The 20,304-nt window shown below is 56.4% G+C and overlaps 1 protein-coding gene across 2 annotated transcripts in view; it reads left to right on the top strand.

The window, feature by feature from the left end:
* LOC104049896 (Krueppel-like factor 5) overlaps positions 1-4,841 on the top strand; it is a 31,894-nt gene extending 27,053 nt beyond the window's left edge. For both annotated transcript variants that reach the window (XM_064463439.1, XM_064463440.1), the window contains exon 5: positions 677-4,841. In XM_064463439.1, coding sequence (XP_064319509.1) covers positions 677-855 — 179 coding nt within the window. In that variant the 3' untranslated portion in view covers positions 856-4,841. The remainder of the gene's footprint in view (positions 1-676) is intronic.
* The last annotated feature ends 15,463 nt before the right edge of the window (positions 4,842-20,304 follow it).

Consider the following 20,304-nt stretch of genomic DNA (forward strand, 5'->3'; position numbering starts at 1 on the left):
CAGCCCAGTTCTCAGCTGGCTGAGAAGTTGCACAATTTAATTGATTTCAGTTTGGGAATAGGTGTGTATGGGCGGGAGGGGGGAGAGGGCAGAGGCATTGCGTCACCCAAATGCTCTAAAGAAAACACGATGTTTTGTGTACAGAGAACTGCTGCGGGGCTGAACTTTGAGGCAGAGTGCTGGATGGTGGTTTTGAAGATGTGAGGCTTTGAGGAAAGTTTATATGGCGTAACCCCCTTCTTCCTCCTGATAGCCCCCCACCTGTATAAGCAGCAGCGCCTTCCATAGGAATTTTGGCTTTTTAGTTGAAAAATAAAAAAGAACTCAGAAAATTCTTTAGCCAAAAATGCTCCAAAATCCAACAGGAACAGCACTAGAAACCAAGCCTAGAAACCAAAGCGAGGCGGGGCGCATGGACAAGGCCTGGTTACTGCAGCTCAGCGGTTTCTGGTCCCGTGGTGGATGGTGCAAGTGAGCGCTGGTGGTGTAAAGCATCGGCCTGGCCACGAGCCCTGCTCTGCAGCGGGGCAGCCCTGGGTGCCCTCCGGGGCCTCCCAAGGAGGACCGGGCATCTCTGCGAGGACGGGGTGGGTGTTTGGGAGGCCGGGCAGATGCACGTCCTCCAAGGCTCTTGTGTGACGGGGCTGTGCCTGTGACCTGTGGCTCTTCCCCGCAGGTGAGAAACCCTATAAATGCACGTGGGAAGGCTGCGACTGGCGCTTTGCCCGCTCCGACGAGCTGACCCGGCACTACCGGAAGCACACGGGCGCCAAGCCCTTCAAGTGCATAGCCTGCGGCCGGTGCTTCTCCCGCTCCGACCATCTGGCTCTCCACATGAAGCGGCACCAGAACTAGGAGCCGCCTACGTTCGCCACTTCTCCAAGAGCAGCTGAAACTCTTTTCCTTTTCTGAGGGGCCTCTCCTCTTCTCGTGTGTAAGAACAAACCCATGCTGTGATCAACCGGCGGGGCAGGAGTGGCGGGCAAGCCCCCTCTGCAAGCCCAGTCCCCAGCTGTTTCTGGTTTTAAAAGAAAATTCATTAAAAAAGAGTTATAATTACAGACTGATCTCATGACGAGGCTCCCAGCGGCACTGGGGCGATGGACCTTGGATTCCAAAGGGCTTTCTTCCAGCAAACCTGCTATTTATTTGTCACTCAGGAGCAACTGTCCTTCGTGCCTCAAACTCTTTGGGATTTCTTTTGTACCCCTTTCAGGGAGGTGCCTTTGGCGAGCCCGAGGAGGGTCGTGACGGGTTGGTAGCCTGGCTGCACGTGAGAGGTCTCACTTCAAACCGTCGGCGCAATCCTCCTGGACTGCCCCACGGCGTGGCCGTGGCCGTGGCACCTCTGACGTGCGAGAACAGGAGCGTGTGCCCAGGGCTGCTTGGGTCGACAATCCCAGTCTCTGTGGGGCGTAGAAGGGGCCTATAGCATACTCACCTGTCGTGCCTTCAAGCAAGGGACAGCACAAAAGCAGATGAGAAAAGCCATCGTCTGTGTCCCGTTGAGCCCACCTGTGGTTTCCTGGCTGCCAGCTCACTCGGGGCTGCGAGTATCTGCCCCGCTTGGCCAGGTTTTTTTTGGTTGTGTCCTTAGCATTTCTGCTTCCAAGATGAATTTTGACTTCAGGTGTCTCTGGGAGGACTAGCATGGACCTTGAAGCCACCCAGGGGACTGCAAAAAAGCCACTGATAAAGCTCTGGTTTCCCAGAATACAACGTGCCTTTCTCCAAAAAAGCACTGGCCGGGCTCTTCTCGTGCCTTGCACATGCACACAGGGACTCAGTCATCGCCAATCACACTGTTCTTTTGCTGTTGCCATTTCATCACGTTCAGACAGAAATGAAAAAAAAAGAAAAAAAAAAAAGCATCTTTGAAACAAATTCCAATAAATCCTGCTGTTCAGATTGTAATCATGTTACCTACCTCACAGGTTCACCGCCTCGGGCTCCGTAAGGCACCTTCCCTCCTCTTCCATGCGGTGCCATGACGCGTGGGGCACATCAGCCATTCTTCAAAGTCTACCAGGGGTTAAACTTAGGCAGAACAAGAACCAGGCCATGCCAGTTTAAACAGCAGTGTGCAGGTAAAAAATGAATCAGGAACAAATAACGTACCCGCTGCATTCAACAGAATATCGATTTCCCCCACCCCGTCCTCCCCTTTTATTCTTCTTTGAACAAATTTAAGTAACGCGTGGACTGATGTGCGTCTGCAGCGTGAGCTGGAAGGCCACGCTGAACCCTGGCATCTTCAGGCCGCGGAAATTTGAAGGCCACCCCTCTCTGCTATTGCTCACCTGCGCATTAGCCAAAAACCGCGGCTGGGTTCCTCGTTGTCCTTTGCCTTCAATAAACAGACCCTGGGGCACACGTGGCTGGTCTGGCGTGACAGGAGAGGAGGGCAGGAAGGATCTGGAGGGGGCAGCGTGTGGCGCGGTGTAGGCTTTGGGATGGATGATGTGCCGGGTGCTGGTGGTGCAGCGAGCCCTTCCTGTGGCTCTTTGGCTAGAAGCCTCCTCCTTTCTCCGTGCCACCAGGGAGGGTGGCAATGGAGGGGTGAAGTCAGGCCACCGATTGCTGGGAGCCGGCTTGGGTGACTTTCCCCGGCGGTGTGTGGGAAGGGCTTTCCAGACCTCAGCACTAGGGCCTTTGCCTGGCTGCAGGGCTTGATGACACCGTGTTCAAGTGAGGATTGGAGAGTCTGCCTTATAAATCAGCTTTTGCTGACCACGTGTATGTCCTCCACATCCTTTTTCCAACTTTCATCGCTTGTCGTCACAGCTCGCTGGGGATCGGTGGGTGCTGGAGCAAATGGGCTCATTTACCATCTACCTTGTTGGCTTTGGGGTCTGGCTCCTCTTCAGGGCACAGAGCAGGATCCTGCCAATGCCACTGCTGTGACCTGGGCCCCTTCTTTTTCCTGCCTCACCTCGGGGGTCCGGCTGAGCCATATGAGCGACTAGGGCATGCAGTGCCCTTTCCCGTCCCCCCGAAATGGGGGGGTAGGAGTGGTGCATGACCTGAAGACTCCATGCAGGCGTCAGATTTACCTCTTGCTTCTGCTCAGAGATGGGTCTAGAGAGCCTCAGGGAAGGCCTCTGATTATGGAAAAACCCCTCGGAAAGCGGCGGGGGTGCAGGGTGTAGGAGCCTGCGTGTCTGCCGGGACGGGCAGGTTGAGCTCACGCCAAAGGAATTTCAGGGTAGCGTGGAGATACCTCAGCCAGTCCCCGCTGGTGTCTCCAGGAAGCTCGGTGGGGCTGGTGGGGACCCAACGCGGCCGTGCTGGGACCTGCTGGGCTCCACCCCGCTGGCGCCCGTTCAGCTCCTTGTCAGGTGAGCCCTGGCACGGCCAGCCTGCGGCACCGTGGTCCCCGTGCTCCCCCGGAGGCCGGCAGCCCCCGGAACCTGCAGCCTCCATGCAGGAAGATGTTTTTTGGGTTTTTTTTGTGCTTTTTTTTTTTGTGCATGAGGTTGGACCTCCTAAACGTGTGAGCCAAACTACAGGGCACAGGGGCGACCCAGCCACCGCATGTGCCGTCGGGCTGGTCGTGGGGTTAGCCCTCACCCGCGACCCTCGCAGAGGGATCTCGTTTCCCCCCCCTCATTTTTTTTCTTTTTTGGAGGGGGAAACCTCTGCTTCCCTCCATCTCTCCCTGCCGTGCTGATGGGGCCCAAAACCTGTTCGCTGAAAACCAGCACAAAGCCAAAACAACCAACAGGCAGCTTTAAATCTTAGGGAAATTTTAAATAATTTTCCTCATGATCTTGTTTTTTTTCACTACAGAAAAAGTACATCTGCTCCTCCTCACCTAGACTGCGCGTGTGTGTATATATATATATTTTTATTTTATTTTGGTTTTTATTTGATGGGGGGGCAGAGGAAGAAGTGTCTTACCAAAAACCCACCCCAGCCCAGTACTGCTTCCCAGGCAGCACCACTGGTCTGCATGCAAAACGCTGACATGCAAATGCTTTACTAGTGCAAAGGCAACGCTTTGAAAAAAGAAAAAAAGAAGTCTGAAGGAAAACCACAATGGTTTTTGTACAGAGAGCTGCTGCAGGCCTGAACTTTGAGGCAGAGAGCGTTAGATGGTGGTTTCAAAGACGTGAGGCTTTGAGGAAAGTTTGTATGGTGTAACCCCCTTCTTCCTCCTGCTGCCCCCACACCTGTATGAGCAGCAACACCTTCCGTAGGAATTTTTGGCTATTTCTCTATTTTTGCGCGTACAGAAGCCTCTAGCCCCGCATTTCACTGCACCTCTCGGTGGCCGAGGGCAGATGTTCCCCACGGAGAAAGCCCGGGGGAGACGGGGAGTGATGCTGTCGGAGCAAAAACCCCCTCTTCGCTACGTGAGGGAGGGCTCGGAGCCGAGCGATGTAGCTGGGGGCGTGCGAACCCCGGCCGAAGGGAGATGCCTCCGTCCCCGCTGCCCGGGGACACGTGGGTGACGGGGACGCTGGAGAAGGTCTGCAAGCCCAGGAGGTTTTGCGAGCCTGTGCTTGGTGCAGAACAAACGCAGTCTGGCTGGGAGGCGGGAGCCTCGTCTCTGCCGCGCCTGTATCATAGCGGGGGGAAAAAAATAATCGATGTAAATAAGAAAAGAGCACTGTATCGCTTCGCGGGTCTGTGTGGATTGAAAGTGATCGTTTACTGTCCGAGATGAACACAATGTGAAAAAAAAAAAAAAAAATTGGGACCTGGAAAACTTGGGTGGAAGGTTTGTTTTTCTGGTGATGCTTTTTTGTTTGTTACATAACCCCTTCCCCTTCCCCCCCGCCCCCGAAACTCCCCTACGACTATTAATCTATCTCATATTTTGTAATAAAATTTTATCATGTGGAGACGTGGTCTTTCTTCTGTTCCTTCCCATTGCAAATGCTCTTTTTACCTTTGCCCGCTGCTGCCTGTGCGTGTGTTGAGTTTACAGGCTTCAGCAAAGGGGAAAAAAAAATAAAGCTTTTTTATTAGGTTGGATTAGGAAAACAAGCCTCCGAGCAGGGGAAGGATCCGTGCGTGGTGTAAGCCCGGAGCACCAGCAACGCTATTAGTGCTGTTACGTGGCCTCAGCTGCCGCTTTAGAGGAACGGCGAGCCCTTTCCCAAACCGAGGGTGCAATGCTGTGCGAAGGAAAAGGAGGGGTGGGACATGCTTTTTGGTTTTTTTAATCCCTTCAGCCTTCACTATGTGCTCCTACTTTTTGCCCTGCGAGGGGAGAAGCGGGGCATCCGCAGGCCGAGCGGGGCAGAGGGAGCAGGAGCGGAGCGGGCCAGGTGGAGGGGACGAGAGAAGAGATGGGGGGACACGAGGAAGCGCTGGGCTGGGGCCGCGGTGCTCATAAATCCCCACCTGTGTACTTTCCTGTATACACACACACACACACACACACACACACACACGGACATATGCAAACAGCCCGGAGGGGTGGGGGTTCAGCGAGGGCTGTTGAGCTCACGCCTCCTGCATGCCCGCGCCCGCGCGCACACACACAAACACACACAGATCTATTAGGCTGAACTAAACACCTCTTTATAAGCCGCTCCTGGCACAATCCCGGCTGCTTTTTCCAGCATCTTCTTCGTGAGGGCTTCCTGCAGTCACCTCCAGGCTCAGCTATCCTTGTGGGATCACGGGTCTTATTCTGGGCTAAAATCTACTACTCCCTATTGCTTTCCAAAGGTCTTGCGTTGTGGCTGCATTTTTTATGAAGAAAACACTCTTTTCCTACCGATTATGTTCCCTCAGGTCGAGCATCATTACTATGCTGCGAAGGGTTGTTTTACGCCCTTCTCCTGTGGCTTTTAGGCCCTGTTGCCGGTCCCCAGGCACTGTTTTACTTTCCTTCTCCCTCAGTTCTTTCCAGATTTCACCATCACTTGAAAAAATAACTTGGGGACCGAGATCTAATTAAGACTGGGGGGACTGGGGGAGCGGGACGTGGAGCCACACGCCTTCTCTTGTTGTCCCTTCGCGCTGCAGAGCTGGCGGGAGCGCCGGGCAGTGCCGCCTGCCTGGGAAGGGTCCGGCCGCAGCTCTCCGCAGCAAACCCGTGCAGCCCCTAGGCAGGGGAGCCTGGGGGAGAAACCAGCACCGTGAACCGCTCCTTCCCTGCACGGCTGGCCAAGGGGAGAAGAAACCTGTAGTTATTTGCTGACTTCAACTCCTGAACAGCCTCCGTTTTAACTTTCCGGTTTCTCGTGCCTGCAAATAATGTCAGAAGTGGGGGGGGGGAGGAAAGGGGTGCTGTCTGGGACCCCCATCCTCGTGCATGGGGATGTCAGAGCCACCTGCGGCACAGGGAGGGAGGCTGGAAAGGAGATGGGAGTTTCTGCGAAGCGAGGTGTTAGGAAGACATGGGCCAGTGTCTGGAGCCTCTGGGGAGGACTGAGGCCAAGGAGAGCCCCGTGGAGGTCGCCATGGACCCATCACAGTCTGACTGCTGGGTACAACACGGCTCCGAGGCCCCGAGGGAATGGCAGGGAGATGGGCCAGGGGAGGGTTAGGCTGGGCATTAGGGAAAGGCTCTTCCCCCAGAGGGTGGTGGAGCCCTGGCACAGGCTCCCCAGGGAGGCATCACGGCACCAGCCCGGCGATGTTCCAGAAGCACTTGGACAGGCCCCCAGAGACACGGTGTGAATTTGGGGCTGTCCTGTGCAGGGACGGGGGCTGGGCTCGATGGTCCTTGTGGGTCCCTTCCTGCTCAGGACATCGTATTATTCTATGATTCGTTTGAAGCCACCTCCTGCTCTGCAAGTATTTGTGGAAACTCGTTTTTTGATGTATGGTCTCGTGCTGGCCGGTATGGACAGAGCCGGGACGCTGTTCATCTTTGCCAAACACATTCCCATGGAAAGCGGCATCACGTGCCTGAACACCTGAAAAACTCCTTGAACTCCCTCCTTCCATCCAGCCTGTCTTTCGGCACGCCGCTGCACTCCGGACTTTGCTCTGGCTGCGCAGCCAAGCTGTTCCTGGCGAGATCACCAAGATAGTGAGCAATGGGGAAGGTCTGCCATGACATCAGGAAAGTCCAGAAAGTGGCTCTTTTACTGCAGGCAAAACTGAAGTGTCCTTTCTTGATGGAGCCGCAGCGGGGAACGCTCCAGAGAGAGCATCAGAGGGGAGCGCGGATGGGTCTGCCACGGCTTCTGCTCCTTGGTGTCACTGCTGTCGCATGGGATGGGGACACTCCTGTCCCAGAAAGGTTCCCATAGCCATGGGCCGCAGCTGGGGGGACACACACAGCTCAGGAGGTGGTGAAAGGGGATCACCTCTCGGGTCACTCAAGCTAAAATGTCCCTGCAGGAAAGCCTCAGTCAGGTTTCCAAACCATTGTTTTTGGAAAACAGCCCACCCGCAGCTGCCTCTGGTCACTCATCTCCACCTCCATCACCAAAAGTGATTTGTACCATCCCCAGTTTCGAGGGCCAGGGCTGGCTGGAGCGTGTCGGCGCTGCTGAGGACAGCAAGCAGGCACCAAGGTGGCCACAGACTGTCCCTGTCGGAGCACAGGGCTGCATATCCCCTAATTTCCCATCCCGGCCCTTTCCCTGCCCTGGCACCCAGCCCTGGTCCTGGTGATGCTCTGCTTCGCTCACACGGCATCAGGGACCTGAGAAGGCCCCGGCCCGGTCTGTGGGACAGCTGCTGATGCAGGGGTGGTGAGTCCATCTCGAAGTCAGGCTGGGATGGCCTGGGAGGTGCTGGGGAGCTGTTTTGTGTTGGGGATCCCCAAGGGAGAGATGCAAAACCCTGCTCAGGGCCGTTTGGGTCAACTCCCTCCCTGAAACACAGACGAGAAGGGGGCAATTAAAAAAAAAATCCTCTTTCTCCAAACAAATCTGGGATGCAGCTCAAAGTGGGGCTGGAAGTTCAGGCTCGTCCCCCAAAGGGTCCTCAGCAGAGCAGGACCAAAAGCCTTTCCTCCTGCAGGCCCAGCCAGCGAGAGGATCCCCCCTAACCACCGCGTGACTTTCACTGCCTGCAGCGTCCCCCCAGCTGCCGGTACCGTCTTTGCCTTGTTTGCGCTCCGGTGATGAAGCAACGCTGCTGTAAAACCCTGGTTCAATCGCATTGACCGTTCCTGCGCGGTTATGGGGCTGTTAAAGCTGCAGGAATGCCAAGATCGCGGCTGGTCAAGGACGGGGAGGGAAGGAGGAGGTGGAGGGGGGGATGAAAACCAGCGGTGAAAGCCTGGAGGAGGGGGTCCTGCCTCGTGGCCTTGCACGGCATGGCCAGGAGGCGAAGCCACCGACTGGAGAGCACCCAAGGGTGCGCTGCATTGTTTTGCTTGGTGTCCAGAAGGAAGCAACGCTGATGCCACCGCGCCATGTCTAGCACCCAGAAAGCAACAGGAGTCACCACGGCAGGAAGGCCTGGTGGGCTCGCTGGAGATGGGCAGCTCGGTGGGGGGAGGCTTAGCGAGGCTCTGCTCTCCCTCTGCCCCCGTGGGGTGATTTTGGATGGGAGGGCTGGAAGGGAAGGGCTATGGGACAGTGAAGCACCCATGCAGCGGCACCCTATGCCCAAGGCGTGGTGGGATGGGAGAAAACCTAACCCAGCTTGCCCCGGGATCTGGAGAAGATGCCGCAGATGCCCAAGCTGCAGCCCCAGCCCGCCCGAGGAGCGCTGGCGTTGCAGCGAGCCCAGCGCCGGCCCCTGCCCGTGGGTGCCTGCCGGACGCGGCAGTGACTTTCAGGATGGTTTTATTTTTGAACTTTATTGTCCCTTCCCCCCAAGTGACTAACCCGGCGCTTCTCTCCCGCAGCAGATAGCTGTCTCCCCAAGGTTATTCTGTTTGATGTTTTCATGGCCTGGGCTGTAAAGTTATCCATTGACTTGGGAAAACACCATTAAGAGAGAAAGAGCTGCCAGGCGGGTTATTCAGGTATCTCTGCAGCTCAGCAAAGGATTGCAGCATGGGCCAGAGATGTGGCTACCGGCGGGTACGGCAAAGCCTCCGATGGCACCGCAGGGCTGGGACGGTGCCTGGCAGTTGGGGAACAGGGCGACCGGCTCCCGTATGTGAGCCCCCCGCCTGGAAAACACAAGGGCTGGGAAGGGAATGCCTAAGGCAGGCTAAATTTTGGGGAGGGTGACAGAGAGGGGTGCGTGCTGGTGGCTGCTCCCACCCCTGTGGGAACGGCCATGCTTGCCGTGACAGCAGCCGCGAGGGCTGCCCTTCAAACCCAGACCTTATCTCCTTTATCCTGAGGATTATCAACCCCTCGAGTCTCCCTGTGGTGCTCTATCATGCAGCCGAAGCCAGGACTGGGCCATTAAAGTTAACTATTACCCAAAGTGAGTGTTTATTTGGGGTAATATAGGCCTGGGGGAAAGTGAGGGAGGGGAGGAGGAAGGCTCTTGTTTCTTTTCTACAAGATATCGCCAGCTAAAGTGGTGCTTAAACAAGATGAATGCTTAAATAACAGAGCGCAAACAGCGCTGCCCGGAGGTGGGATGGGAGAGCCCTGGCCACCAGTGGCTGCTGGGCCGCAGCCAAGCCGCCGGGATGCCTCGGTGTCCTCCCGGCACACGGGGAGCCCTGTATGGGAGTGTGGGTGTTGTCTCATACTGGTGGGAGGAAAGGTCCCTACAAGCTTCCCCCTGGCTTTTTGTCATTGGGCAACTTTGGGAAGAAATCCTCCCCTTCCAGATGTTTTCTCCTTCCACCCGCACAGCCACCGGCCGTATCTCCAACCACGTTGTAGCTCCACCCGGACGGCTGCTCGTCCTGCTCCCTGTCCCCGTCGGCCGTGCAGATATCAGCCAGAAGAAGGAGCCAGGGCGGGGAACATCCACCTCTGGACCTTTCCATGGGGCATAGAGGGGCATCACCCGTCTTCAACTCTGACGCTGAACATCCCAAAGTAGAGGGATCCCCAGTGCCAACCCTGCCTCAGACAAGTCGCCACCCTGGAATATAAAACCTTTTTCTCCACTCCCAAGACCATTTCTTTCTCTCCCCTCTCCCTGGAGGGAACCCCGTGTGAGTTGCTGCTGTAGGGCAGAGGACCTGCTAGCTGAGATCAGAACGGGACCATTCCCACAGCTGCTACAGCCAGTTGGTTTGGGGTAAAAATGATCCCAGGTGCCCCTGTGGAAATTGAAATAGTGCACAGAGACGCTGTGGTCTCGGTGTCGCCGCTGTGGCGGTGGATCTACGGGCCAGTGGGGGTTTTGCAAGGGGACAGGGCAGTCTGCAGAGCCTGTGCCCCGGGGGGAGGTTTGAAGGAGGATCCTGATCCCACCGACAGCTCTGGAAGGACCTTGGGAAAACTGTGGAGAGCAGAAAAGCAAGGAGAGTGTCCAGGGCCTTCAGAAAGGATGGCAAAGAGCAGTGATGGGATGCAGAAGGATGAAAGCCATCTGTGAAAGCCCTGTAAGGGATTAAGGGATGTGGACCCAGGGAAACAGGTGGCCTCTGATGGGGTGCAAGGCTCGGGCAGCGGGGAAGCAGCAACACCAGGGCTGCAGGATCAGCACGGAGGCGTTGGGGGGCAGAGGCTGCCTGGGAGAGCCACACCGGGGCAGTGGGAAAGCATCGAAAGCACTGAGCGTGGTCGGTGTGTGACCCAACGCATGGAGTGGCTGTCCCTGCCCACACACCCACAGCCAGATCTGGAGCTGCCAGCTGGGCAAATCCCCCCAGACAGTGAGTTTGGGGGTACAAAAGCAGCTGGGGGCTTGGCCTGGATGGGAGCAACACCCCCAGTGTGGGGAAGTGCTGGGAGCACTGATTTCTCACTAAGTTTGGCTTGCTGAGAGCAGCCAGTGCAGTGGGAGGGGAGTGACTGGGAAGCCCCAGCCTTGCTGGTGGCTTTTGCAGCCCCACGAGTACCTCCATCAGTCCCTGCCCTCCGCAGGGGCACGTCTGGGTGCTCCTGGGTGAGAGAGGTGGGGGAGGGCAGGGGCATCCACATGCTTTTTGGTGCCAGGAGCCGACATGACCGAGCACTGCCAGCATCCATGACCACAGCAGCGGGCAGAGGGATGGATCCTTCGCCCTCCTGGTCCTTCCCTTGGCTGGTGCATGGTCCCTCCTCGGCATGTGGCAGCAGCGGGGAGGCGTCTCACCGCCTGCCAAAAACGATGCCATTCCCAGGAGTAACCGAATCACGTGCAGGAGAGCTCACCTGAACCCGCTAATCCCGTAATCTGTCACCAAGGAGACCCGAGCATTACCTGGCACTGTGGGAAGCAGCGGGGCCCTGGAGCCGGGTAGTTGGTTCCTGAAAACTCTGCCAAGTCCCGTCGCTTTTTGGCTCACCCCGATACTCCTGCCGGACAGAGCAGGGCCAGGGGAAGGACCGGGGAGATGGCTGCTCTGCTCTGCTCCTGCTCCGAGGAGCCTCTTCAGCACACAGCTCCAGCATCCTCCCGCTTTGCAGCCCATTCCCGTACCGGTTCCCCTGGCCCGGGCATCAGCAGCATTTACCCATCCCCGCTTCCCGAAGCGCCTTTCTCCGGGGTGTCTTCGTGGCACCACAGGGGTGGGAGATGTTCCCCAGGGCTGGCTTTGGTTTCAAGAAAATGGTGACCTCGAGCTGCTGGGGTGGGGTGGGGGGTCTGCTCTGCCCTAACGCCATCGTGCGTGGGCTGGGGAGAGACACGGCCGGGTGCGATCAAACTGGGTAAGACTTTGGTGAAAAAAAATCCCCGCTAGCAACAGGAAGAATGTGAGGTCTCTAAGCCAGATGGGGAACTGCCTCGTTGAAGCTCAGATCTGTCTGAAGCACCAGAAGGATGGTAAAGGGAGGACAAACCCTGAGCCGGAGAGCATCAGAGGGTGCAGTACACACCGGGGGTCGTTTGCTTCCCTGCAAGGGACACATGCCAGGAGAGGCTGAGCCAACTCCCTTGCCGCACCGTTCGCCTTCTGAACACACCAGGCTTTCTCCCATGACTGCAAAGGGTGCAGGGGGGAGGAGAGCAAACTTGTAGAGCGTTTATATGAGAAGGGATTAATGCCACCCTGCACGGGAACCTCCTTTCTGCTCCCACCATCTTCCCCGACTCGCCAGGGCCATAGGGCACTTCAGCCCCTGCAGCCCATCCTGGGCAGCTGCAGGGATGTCCACTGAGGCTCCCACCACCTCCCACTGGACACCAGTTCAGCTGAGCCAGCACAGAGACCTTGCAAGTCATTGCACTGATGAATTGATTTGAGTTTTTTTTTTCCCCATTAGTTACATTAATCTCTGTCTCTGCTGGTCCCTCCTCTGTACCGGGGCCCCGGATCACCGGGGCTGATGTGTGGGCAAGGAACCTGCAAAAGAGCCAAGGGCTGGGCGCGAGGGCAGGGACGCTGGCGCAGCTCCCGGGGCTGCCCCTGCCATGAACCGAAACACGGAGTGCCCGGGCACAGCGGCGCGGGGCAGCTGCCGCGCAGGGGGAGGCCTGTGTAAACAGGCACGGCGACAGAGCCAGCACACCTCGCCTCACAGGAGGGGCCGCGGAGCCAAACGTGCCCTGATCAAACAAGCCAGCCACAGGGCTCCACGTCCTCCAGCCCGTCCCGGTGCGGCAGAGCCCGGGGACGGCGGTTTGGAGACGCTGGAGGAAGGGGTGACATCCTCGCTCGATGGCTGTGCATTTTGGGGGGGGCAGGGGTGTCTCATTCCTAGGGGCGATGCCACCCACTTCGCCCAGGACAGGTCTCCGTGCTCAGGGGGAGGCAACGCATCTGCCAGTAGCCCTGGTGTGAGGGAGAGCGGAGTCAATCTGCCTCCCTCCCGCATCTCCAGCCCACCAAGGGCGAGGATGAGCCAGAAGGCAGATCTTCACCCCTGGATCCTTCAACCTTCCCCAAACTCATCCGCTTCACCTGTGGGCTCTCCGGGCTCAGGCTGCCGATGCCGTTCGCCCGCGCAGCACTTGGGGCAGCAGAGCCCTGCTCTTGGTTGGAGCTTCAGCCGTACGCCCCGGGAGCCGGGCCAGCCCGGGGTGGATGTTGGCGGTGGGGACAGCAGAGGCGACACCTGCCCGAGGAGCTCCTCTTCCTCTCCGCCCGGCGCCGAACGAGGGTGCGGAAAGCTGCAGGAAGGCGGGCCGTGTTTTCCGCCCGGGTCCTTTCGCGGCGGAGCTCTGCGGGAGGATGCTCGGGCAAGCGCTGGGGCAGCAGCGTCGCAGAAAGCAGCGTTAAGAGTTGCAGCCTGGGCAGGAGGGAAGGCCACCAGGAAGATCAGGGACTCAGCCCCACGTTCAAAGCCCACTGCCCACAGCTGCTGTGGGCGGGAGAGCGGTCAGAAGTATAAATTGCATAAATAGGCAATGCTGGAAGAAGAGGAATATGAAGCGGCGAGAGATCCTGGCTGTGCCAGGGGCTCAAACCACGGCTGAAGCTGTCATTTAAAGCATCACCTAGGAGGTGGGTGGCACTGGCAGTGCACGTCCACACCACCAGGTTTGCTCAGGCTCCCGGGAGAGTTAAGAGCTTTATGTAAAAGTGTTGGGATCTTTTCCTTCGCTGTTTCCCAGCTAGGGAAATGGCTAGGGGGGTCTGGAGGCTGCCCTGGCCTTGCACCCCCAGTGCTGCCCGGGGCTGGCGGCTGGGGAGGAGGCACTGGCCCCGGCTGTCCTGCTGTGCCATCTAGTGGGATGCTGGCCCTGCTTCCCGAGTGGGAAAATCCCTCCGGAGCTGGGGACACCAGCACAGCCCCCTGCAATACCCCAGCAAGACCCTAATTTTACATCTCCCAGGACAGCGGCAGAATAAACCCACTTATCTTTTGGCAATTTCTACCCCACAGCCCTTTCCAGCCGGGGAAGGGGACACCAGGTCAGGTTCCCCCTGGCAGGACTAGCCCTCCCCATCCTGCACGCGTAGTACTGGCTATGCGTATTCACCCGGGAGGGCCAGGGAAACAAATTAAAAGCCTCTGATACCATTGCTTGGCTGCTTCCAGAAGCTGCCTGGAGAGCAACACTTAATAAGGGAACATCATTGCCCTCTCACTAATTGAATCTGCTTCCAGAGTCCACCCCAAAGCTCTGCATTTGCTGGACGCACCACCAGGAGACAGCCCACCTGCACCCCTCCACCACCGAGGGCCAAAGCAGGGCTCCCACCTCCAGCCAGACACCAGCAGCGAGTGCCAGGGCACGGCGTGCTTCTCATCCCCTTCCCAGGGCAGATGTGTTTGGGCATAGCCAGACAAGCAAACCTGGGGCAAAACACAGCAGCATCTGGAGGAATAAAAGCAGCGCAGGAGGACTCTGGCTCAGGTGGGGAGCTGCAACTCCTTGTAACCCAGGTAGGGTTTCAGCTGGAGGGAGGTCCTGCTTTCCCAGAGCCAGCAGCGTTCCTGTGGAAGGAAAAGCTGATTTATTGGTTTCCTTATCTACAGCAGATAAAATGTGACTTTGGAGAGTCGCTTTAAAAGCAAGAAGAAAAAGCCTGCTGTGAGATCTCATCGAAGTGAGGTGCTGCCACTCAAAACGCTTCGTTCCAGTGAGACGCCACGAGGACGGATAAACTTTCTTAGACATTAGCAGCTGTGCCAAGCAGCAAGCTTCTAGGCAAGAAGATGAATCTCTCGCCTCTTCCACCACGTTATCAGACATTTACTGCAGGGACACAGCAAACCTCCCCATGTCACGTGAAGGATCAAGACCTGCCTCGCACGGGAAGCCTCGGGGCTGCACCACGACACGTCCCGAAGAGACCACGCCTGGCCGCTGCGAGGGCAACTCCTCCTGAGGCCGACGGCTTCAGCTTTTTTGGCAAGAGGTGTTTATATCCTTGCTCAGTGCCTTGCTGAGTGCTCGGAGGACCCTTCCCCCGGGCTGGGCCACGACTCCTGCAGGGGATGCTGTAATTAACACTATCCTTCTCGAGCGCGGCAGCGCTCGGCGAGAAGGGCGATTAGGTGGCACCAGCTACTGCGCTACTCCTAAGCGGGGGTGTCCCTTTTGAAAAATGTCCCTGCCATTAGATCTGGGGCATTAATTGAACACTAAGCCCAATGCAATGGATAATCCTTTCAGAGCTGATTGATCTTCTCTCCAGAGCTTTCACAAATTTGCTGGAAGAGAGAGAAAGATGCATTTTGCTTGGAGAAGAGCTTCCAGAGACCACCTGCACCAGCACCCTCACCCCACAAGCAGATTCAGAACCGACCTTGGTGTGATGGGAGGTCTCGGAAATGTGTCAGCCTGGGCACGCAGAGGGTCCAGCAAAGCTCTGCTCCAAGCCAGCTGGGCGTGCAGCACTCAAAGCCGAACAGAAAAAGAGATGAACCAGGTAGATTGACAGGCTTGTGCGAGCTGCCTGGGTGACGCCGGTGCCTGATCCTTGGCCGTTCCCAAAGTGCTGCTCAGTGCAGGCTCCGCATGCCAGACCCAGCAAGCCCTGCATGGCTGTGGGGTTGAGCAAGGGAGCTCTGCTTGGGCACAGGGTCAGCGGGCATCAGGGAGCTCTTGGTGGGCCACATCCCTTGGGTTAAGAGATGCATTTTTCTTCGCTCTTAAAACACGTAGCACTAACAGTCCTGCCAAGACCAGCGCTAGCAGAAAGCAACAGCAGCTTGCTTGAGCTGTGCACCTCAGGCACAAAGGGGAGTCTTCCTCTCAAAAGGGAGACTTAGAAGATAAGCTCACTCTCCACAGCCTGATGGGGAAAAGGACTCCACATACACCCCATCTTTCAGAGGCCTTAAAACCTCCTTTTTGCATGCAAAGCTTACATTCCCATCCCAGTCTAATCCTGCTGCTTTAAGGCTATGCCAAGGCTTATCGGAGGTTTTGCAAAACATCCTGAACTTTTTTTGAAGCTTATTTGGTCTCATGAGCCTCCAGGGCTTTCCCATTCCTCCTCTAAAAAGATTCATGAGCTCCGCCATGGAGTGAAGGGCACAGCTGTCCTCGCTGGATTATACCCACAGGGAGGGCAGACTACAATTAATAACACTCATCAGCAAGGAACAAAAGAGGGACTGGGGAAAGAATCAATTAGGCTGCACCTTAGCTGGATGGCATTTGGGGGAGGACATGGACAGCTTTGAAATATGGGCAAGGAGCTGCTGGCAGCAGCTGGCTTGTGTTAACCCCTTCTGCAGCGAGCTGCAATGGTGTGTGTGGGGGGGTATTGCCTGCAGAAGCCCCCAGTCCCAGTTTGGGAAGGTCAGTTGTGGAGCTCATGTGTCCACATTCCTCTTGAATAGCTCAGGAGGTGCCGGCTAATGCATTTAGGGACAAGTAATGCAAAAACCAGACTGCAGCCAGAATGAGGAGTCGCTGGGGAATAGGTGGGCATCAGCCTGCAGCGAGGCAGCCCGAGGGGCCGGTACAGCTCTGGGCAGCCTTCTACTGCAGAAACGCTGGCCCAGGGTGGTCTTTCTGCACAGAGCATCAAGTTCCCACTTAACAACACGCTCTCCAGAGCCACCAAGTGCTTCGGCAGGAGGTATTTAGCATGCAACGCTGCTGTGCAGGCACGGCCTTCCGCACAGCTCTGGTTCCAGCTTCTGCAGGGTTTACCAGAGACCAGCTCTTGCCAAGAGCCCCACACAGCCCGGAGCTACGCATTAAATGAACTCTTTGCTTGCAGCAGGCGACTGCCTCCAGCAGAGGAATCAGAGCTGCTCAGCAGAGCAGCCCTGCTGCCACTCTGATAAAGAGAAGCACTGTGGGAATTCGCCAAGGACTTAATGTTCGGTATTACTAGGTTTGATTACATTAGATTAACATATGCTTTGGGGAAGAAGTGAAGATCTTTAGAGTTTCTGAAGGAGGAAGAGTTTTTGGAGAAGGATGGGTCTGTAGCCCTGGGTTCACAGGTGCCCTTTGGTCCTCTGACCTCCAGGAGACAAACCCTGCTCACATCAAGGGGAGCGCTGCGGTTCGGCGCTGCGTGTGGGAGCAGGGCCTGGCTCTGTAGGATGGGAAAACATCGATGCCTCAAGTGTGGGGAGGTGAGCTGCATTAGTGCACGAGGTCACAGGGGCAAGAAACCTCAGCTAATGGTTTTCAATAACAGAGCGCTGAAATATTAAAGTAATACGGTCTTTATTTCAGAGTTTTTATTACATTGCCAGGCTCTTGAAAAACACAGTGAAAACCAAAAATGCCTGGCTGGTAGAAGCCTATTAGACCCATTAATCACCATCAAGTACTAATATCTGTGTACTACCTCCCTGGTGATGGTCACTGGGGGAGAGCACAAGCCAGCCCTGACCCCTGGCTGGTACAGAGCTGCTGCACTGCATGCACAGCACTCAGCCCTCCCTGGCAGGTGATGGGACTGCGTTAAGCTCTCAGCTGTCAAAAAAAGGCTTCAGCCATCAGCCATGGCTGCTCCCATCATCTCTCTGAACCCACAGTTGCTTGACTGGGCTCCACGTGCCCATCTCCAGCATGAAACTCCCTTCACCCACTGCTGCTCTACAGCAGCTTTGCCTTCAGGAGCATGCAATGACTGTAGCAAGGAAAAAAACCCTTGCAAACACAAGCCTAAAATATCCTCCACTTTGGCTAGTGCCACCAAGGCCAGTGCAGGAGAAGCAATGCCCACCCTGGTGCCTCTCCTTAGCTGTGTTCACATCTCTGGAGGCAGCTCCAGGAGCTGGAGCAGATGCTGCAGAGCCCTAGGGACCTGCCCTGCCTCCTGCAGCAGGGACAGGGCCTCCTGCAAGGAGAAGCATCGGGGACTAAACCCTGTAGAGCCCCCAGGAGATGCACCCAAGGACGTAGCTGCAGGGCAGGGACCTGGCCCCGCCACCTCCAGGCAGAGCAGACGCGGGGATGTTAGCTGAGCAGATCAGCAGACAAGCTCATGGTGATGAAGCAGCTCCAAGGGTGAGCTGGGAAGTCACCCTATGGGTCAAGGTCTGGATCAGGAGTATCACCAGCCAGGGACAGGCACAGCTGCAGGTGAACTGGAGAGCAGCACCCCCACAGCACAGCCCAGGGGAAAATGATATGGCCCTGAGCTGAGCTTAAGTGGGCTCCTGGGCCCATGGGTGTGGGTGGAAGCCCCAGGCGAGGCTGCTCAGTGCCCTGACAGTCAGCTGTGAGATCTGACCAGGTTGCTTAAGGCTTGATCCTGTTGGGTCCTGGAAACCTCTGAGGGAGAAGGTAGCACAGCCTGGGGACGTGCTCCACTGCCCAGCTGGCCTCGCTGGGAAAAAGTCTTTTATATCCAGTGTCTCCCACTCTTACTTCTTTTGTGCCTTTTGTCTTTCACCCTCCCACCATGCGCTGCCGTGGTGGCCTGGCTCCATCTTCCTGAGCCCTTCTCCCAGGGCTGGAAAGCTGCTCTCAGGTCCCCCCAAACCATCTCCTCTCCAGCCTGGACAAGGAGGGCCAGTCCCACAGCCCCTTCACAGGGCAAGGCCTCCAGCCCCTGACCACCTCTGTGGTCCTCTGCTGACGTTGCTCCTGTTTATCAATGTCTTTCTTGGTATTGGGGCTCCAAAACAGGAAAAAATATTCCAGATGTGGTCAAAATAAAGGGGGATAATCTCATTCTTCAATGTTCATACCACTCAGGATGCTGCTTTTTCATTAGAAGGGACATTTTTGGGGCTCTCCATCCATCCGTTCATCCATCCATCCATCCATCCATCCATCCATCCATCCATCCATCCATCCATCCATCCATCCATCCATCCATCCATCCATCCATCCATCCATCCATCCATCCATCCATCCATCCATCCATCCATCCGTCTGTCCATCCATCCATCCATCCATCCATCCATCCATCCATCCATCCATCCATCCATCCATCCATCCATCCATCCATCCATCCATCCATCCATCCGTCCGTCCGTCCATCCATCCATCCATCCATCCATCCATCCATCCATCCATCCATCCATCCATCCATCCATCCATCCATCCATCCATCCATCCATCCGTCTGTCCGTCCGTCCGTCCATCCATCCATCCGCCCATCCGCCCATCCATCCCTCCATCCATCCCTCCATCCATCCCTCCATCCATCCCTCCATCCCTCCATCCCTCCATCCATCCATCCATCCATCCATCCATCCATCCATCCATCCATCCATCCATCCATCCATCCATCCATCCATCCATCCATCCATCCATCCATCCATCCATCCATCCATCCATCCGTCCATCCGTCCGTCCGTCCATCCATCCCTCCATCCATCCATCCCTCCATCCATCCATCCATCCATCCATCCATCCATCCATCCATCCATCCATCCGTCCGTCCATCCATCCCTCCATCCATCCATCCATCCATCCCTCCATCCATCCATCCATCCATCCATCCATCCATCCATCCATCCATCCATCCTTCCCTCCCTCCCTCCATCCATCCCTCCATCCCTCCATCCATCCATCCATCCATCCATCCATCCCTCCATCCATCCATCCATCCATCCATCCGTCCGTCCATCCGCCCGTCCCTGATCAGTCCAGTTTTACAGCGCAGACCAGCGCAGTGCATTTCAGGGTGTGTCCCGGCTGTGTGGTCCCGCTGAGACCAGCCTGGCAGGCTGCAGGGCTGTGCCTGGAGGCCGGCGCGGGGACACTCTCAGGTCGGCAAGAGGAGGCTGAAATAGCGCTTCTCCCACTAGAAATAACTCCCTAAAACTCTTTGAAGTCTTCAGTGCACTCTCATGAAAACGTGTCTGTTTTTCTATCCGAGATGCTTAGAGGCTGGCTTTAAGTGTGGTAGATGTCAAACACACAAAAAGGCCAAGTATTTCACATGTCCTGAATGGATTAGGTTCTGGTTTGGGTTTGTTTTTAATTTAATTTTTTTTTTTTTCTGTGTAGAACTGTAGTTTAGCAACACCCCCAGCCCAGGCAGCTCTTCCCACAGTGTAGCATCAGAGTCAACCTGCTCCCAGAAGCTGGCAAAAGCCTGGGGACTTTTTTTAAGCCCCCTTTTTAGCTGTGGGTTCCCAGGGAATGGGGATGAACGGCCCCCATGATGCCCCCACTGTCCCTGCACCCCACGGCCACCACCAGCTCCCTTGCACCCTGTCGCTGCTGCTCCTGCAGGGGCTTAGTGGGGTTCCTTATAATGGGGGGTGGGGGTGTGTGTGTGCATGAGGCCCCCCCCAGCCTGCAGCAGAGCAAGAGACCCTCGCTGCAGGCAGCGGCGGCTGGCCAAGCGGCAGCAGAGACCTTTCCTATTGAAAGCCGTGACTGTGAATGTGGCTTTGCAGCAGCAGCGCTGGCTGCTGCGCGCCCTCTGTGCTACCCAAATGTGGAATAAAATGTTTTTATTTTCTTCCCAGCCTCTGCCGGTGGAGGAATCTTCATATTTATGTTTATTAGATTCATCTTAATGGCTCCCAGGAGGTGCTGCGCTGACACCCA

The sequence above is a fragment of the Phalacrocorax carbo genome, chromosome 11 (assembly GCF_963921805.1).
Source record: "Phalacrocorax carbo chromosome 11, bPhaCar2.1, whole genome shotgun sequence".
In the NCBI taxonomy this organism is placed as follows: Eukaryota; Metazoa; Chordata; class Aves; order Suliformes; family Phalacrocoracidae; genus Phalacrocorax; species Phalacrocorax carbo.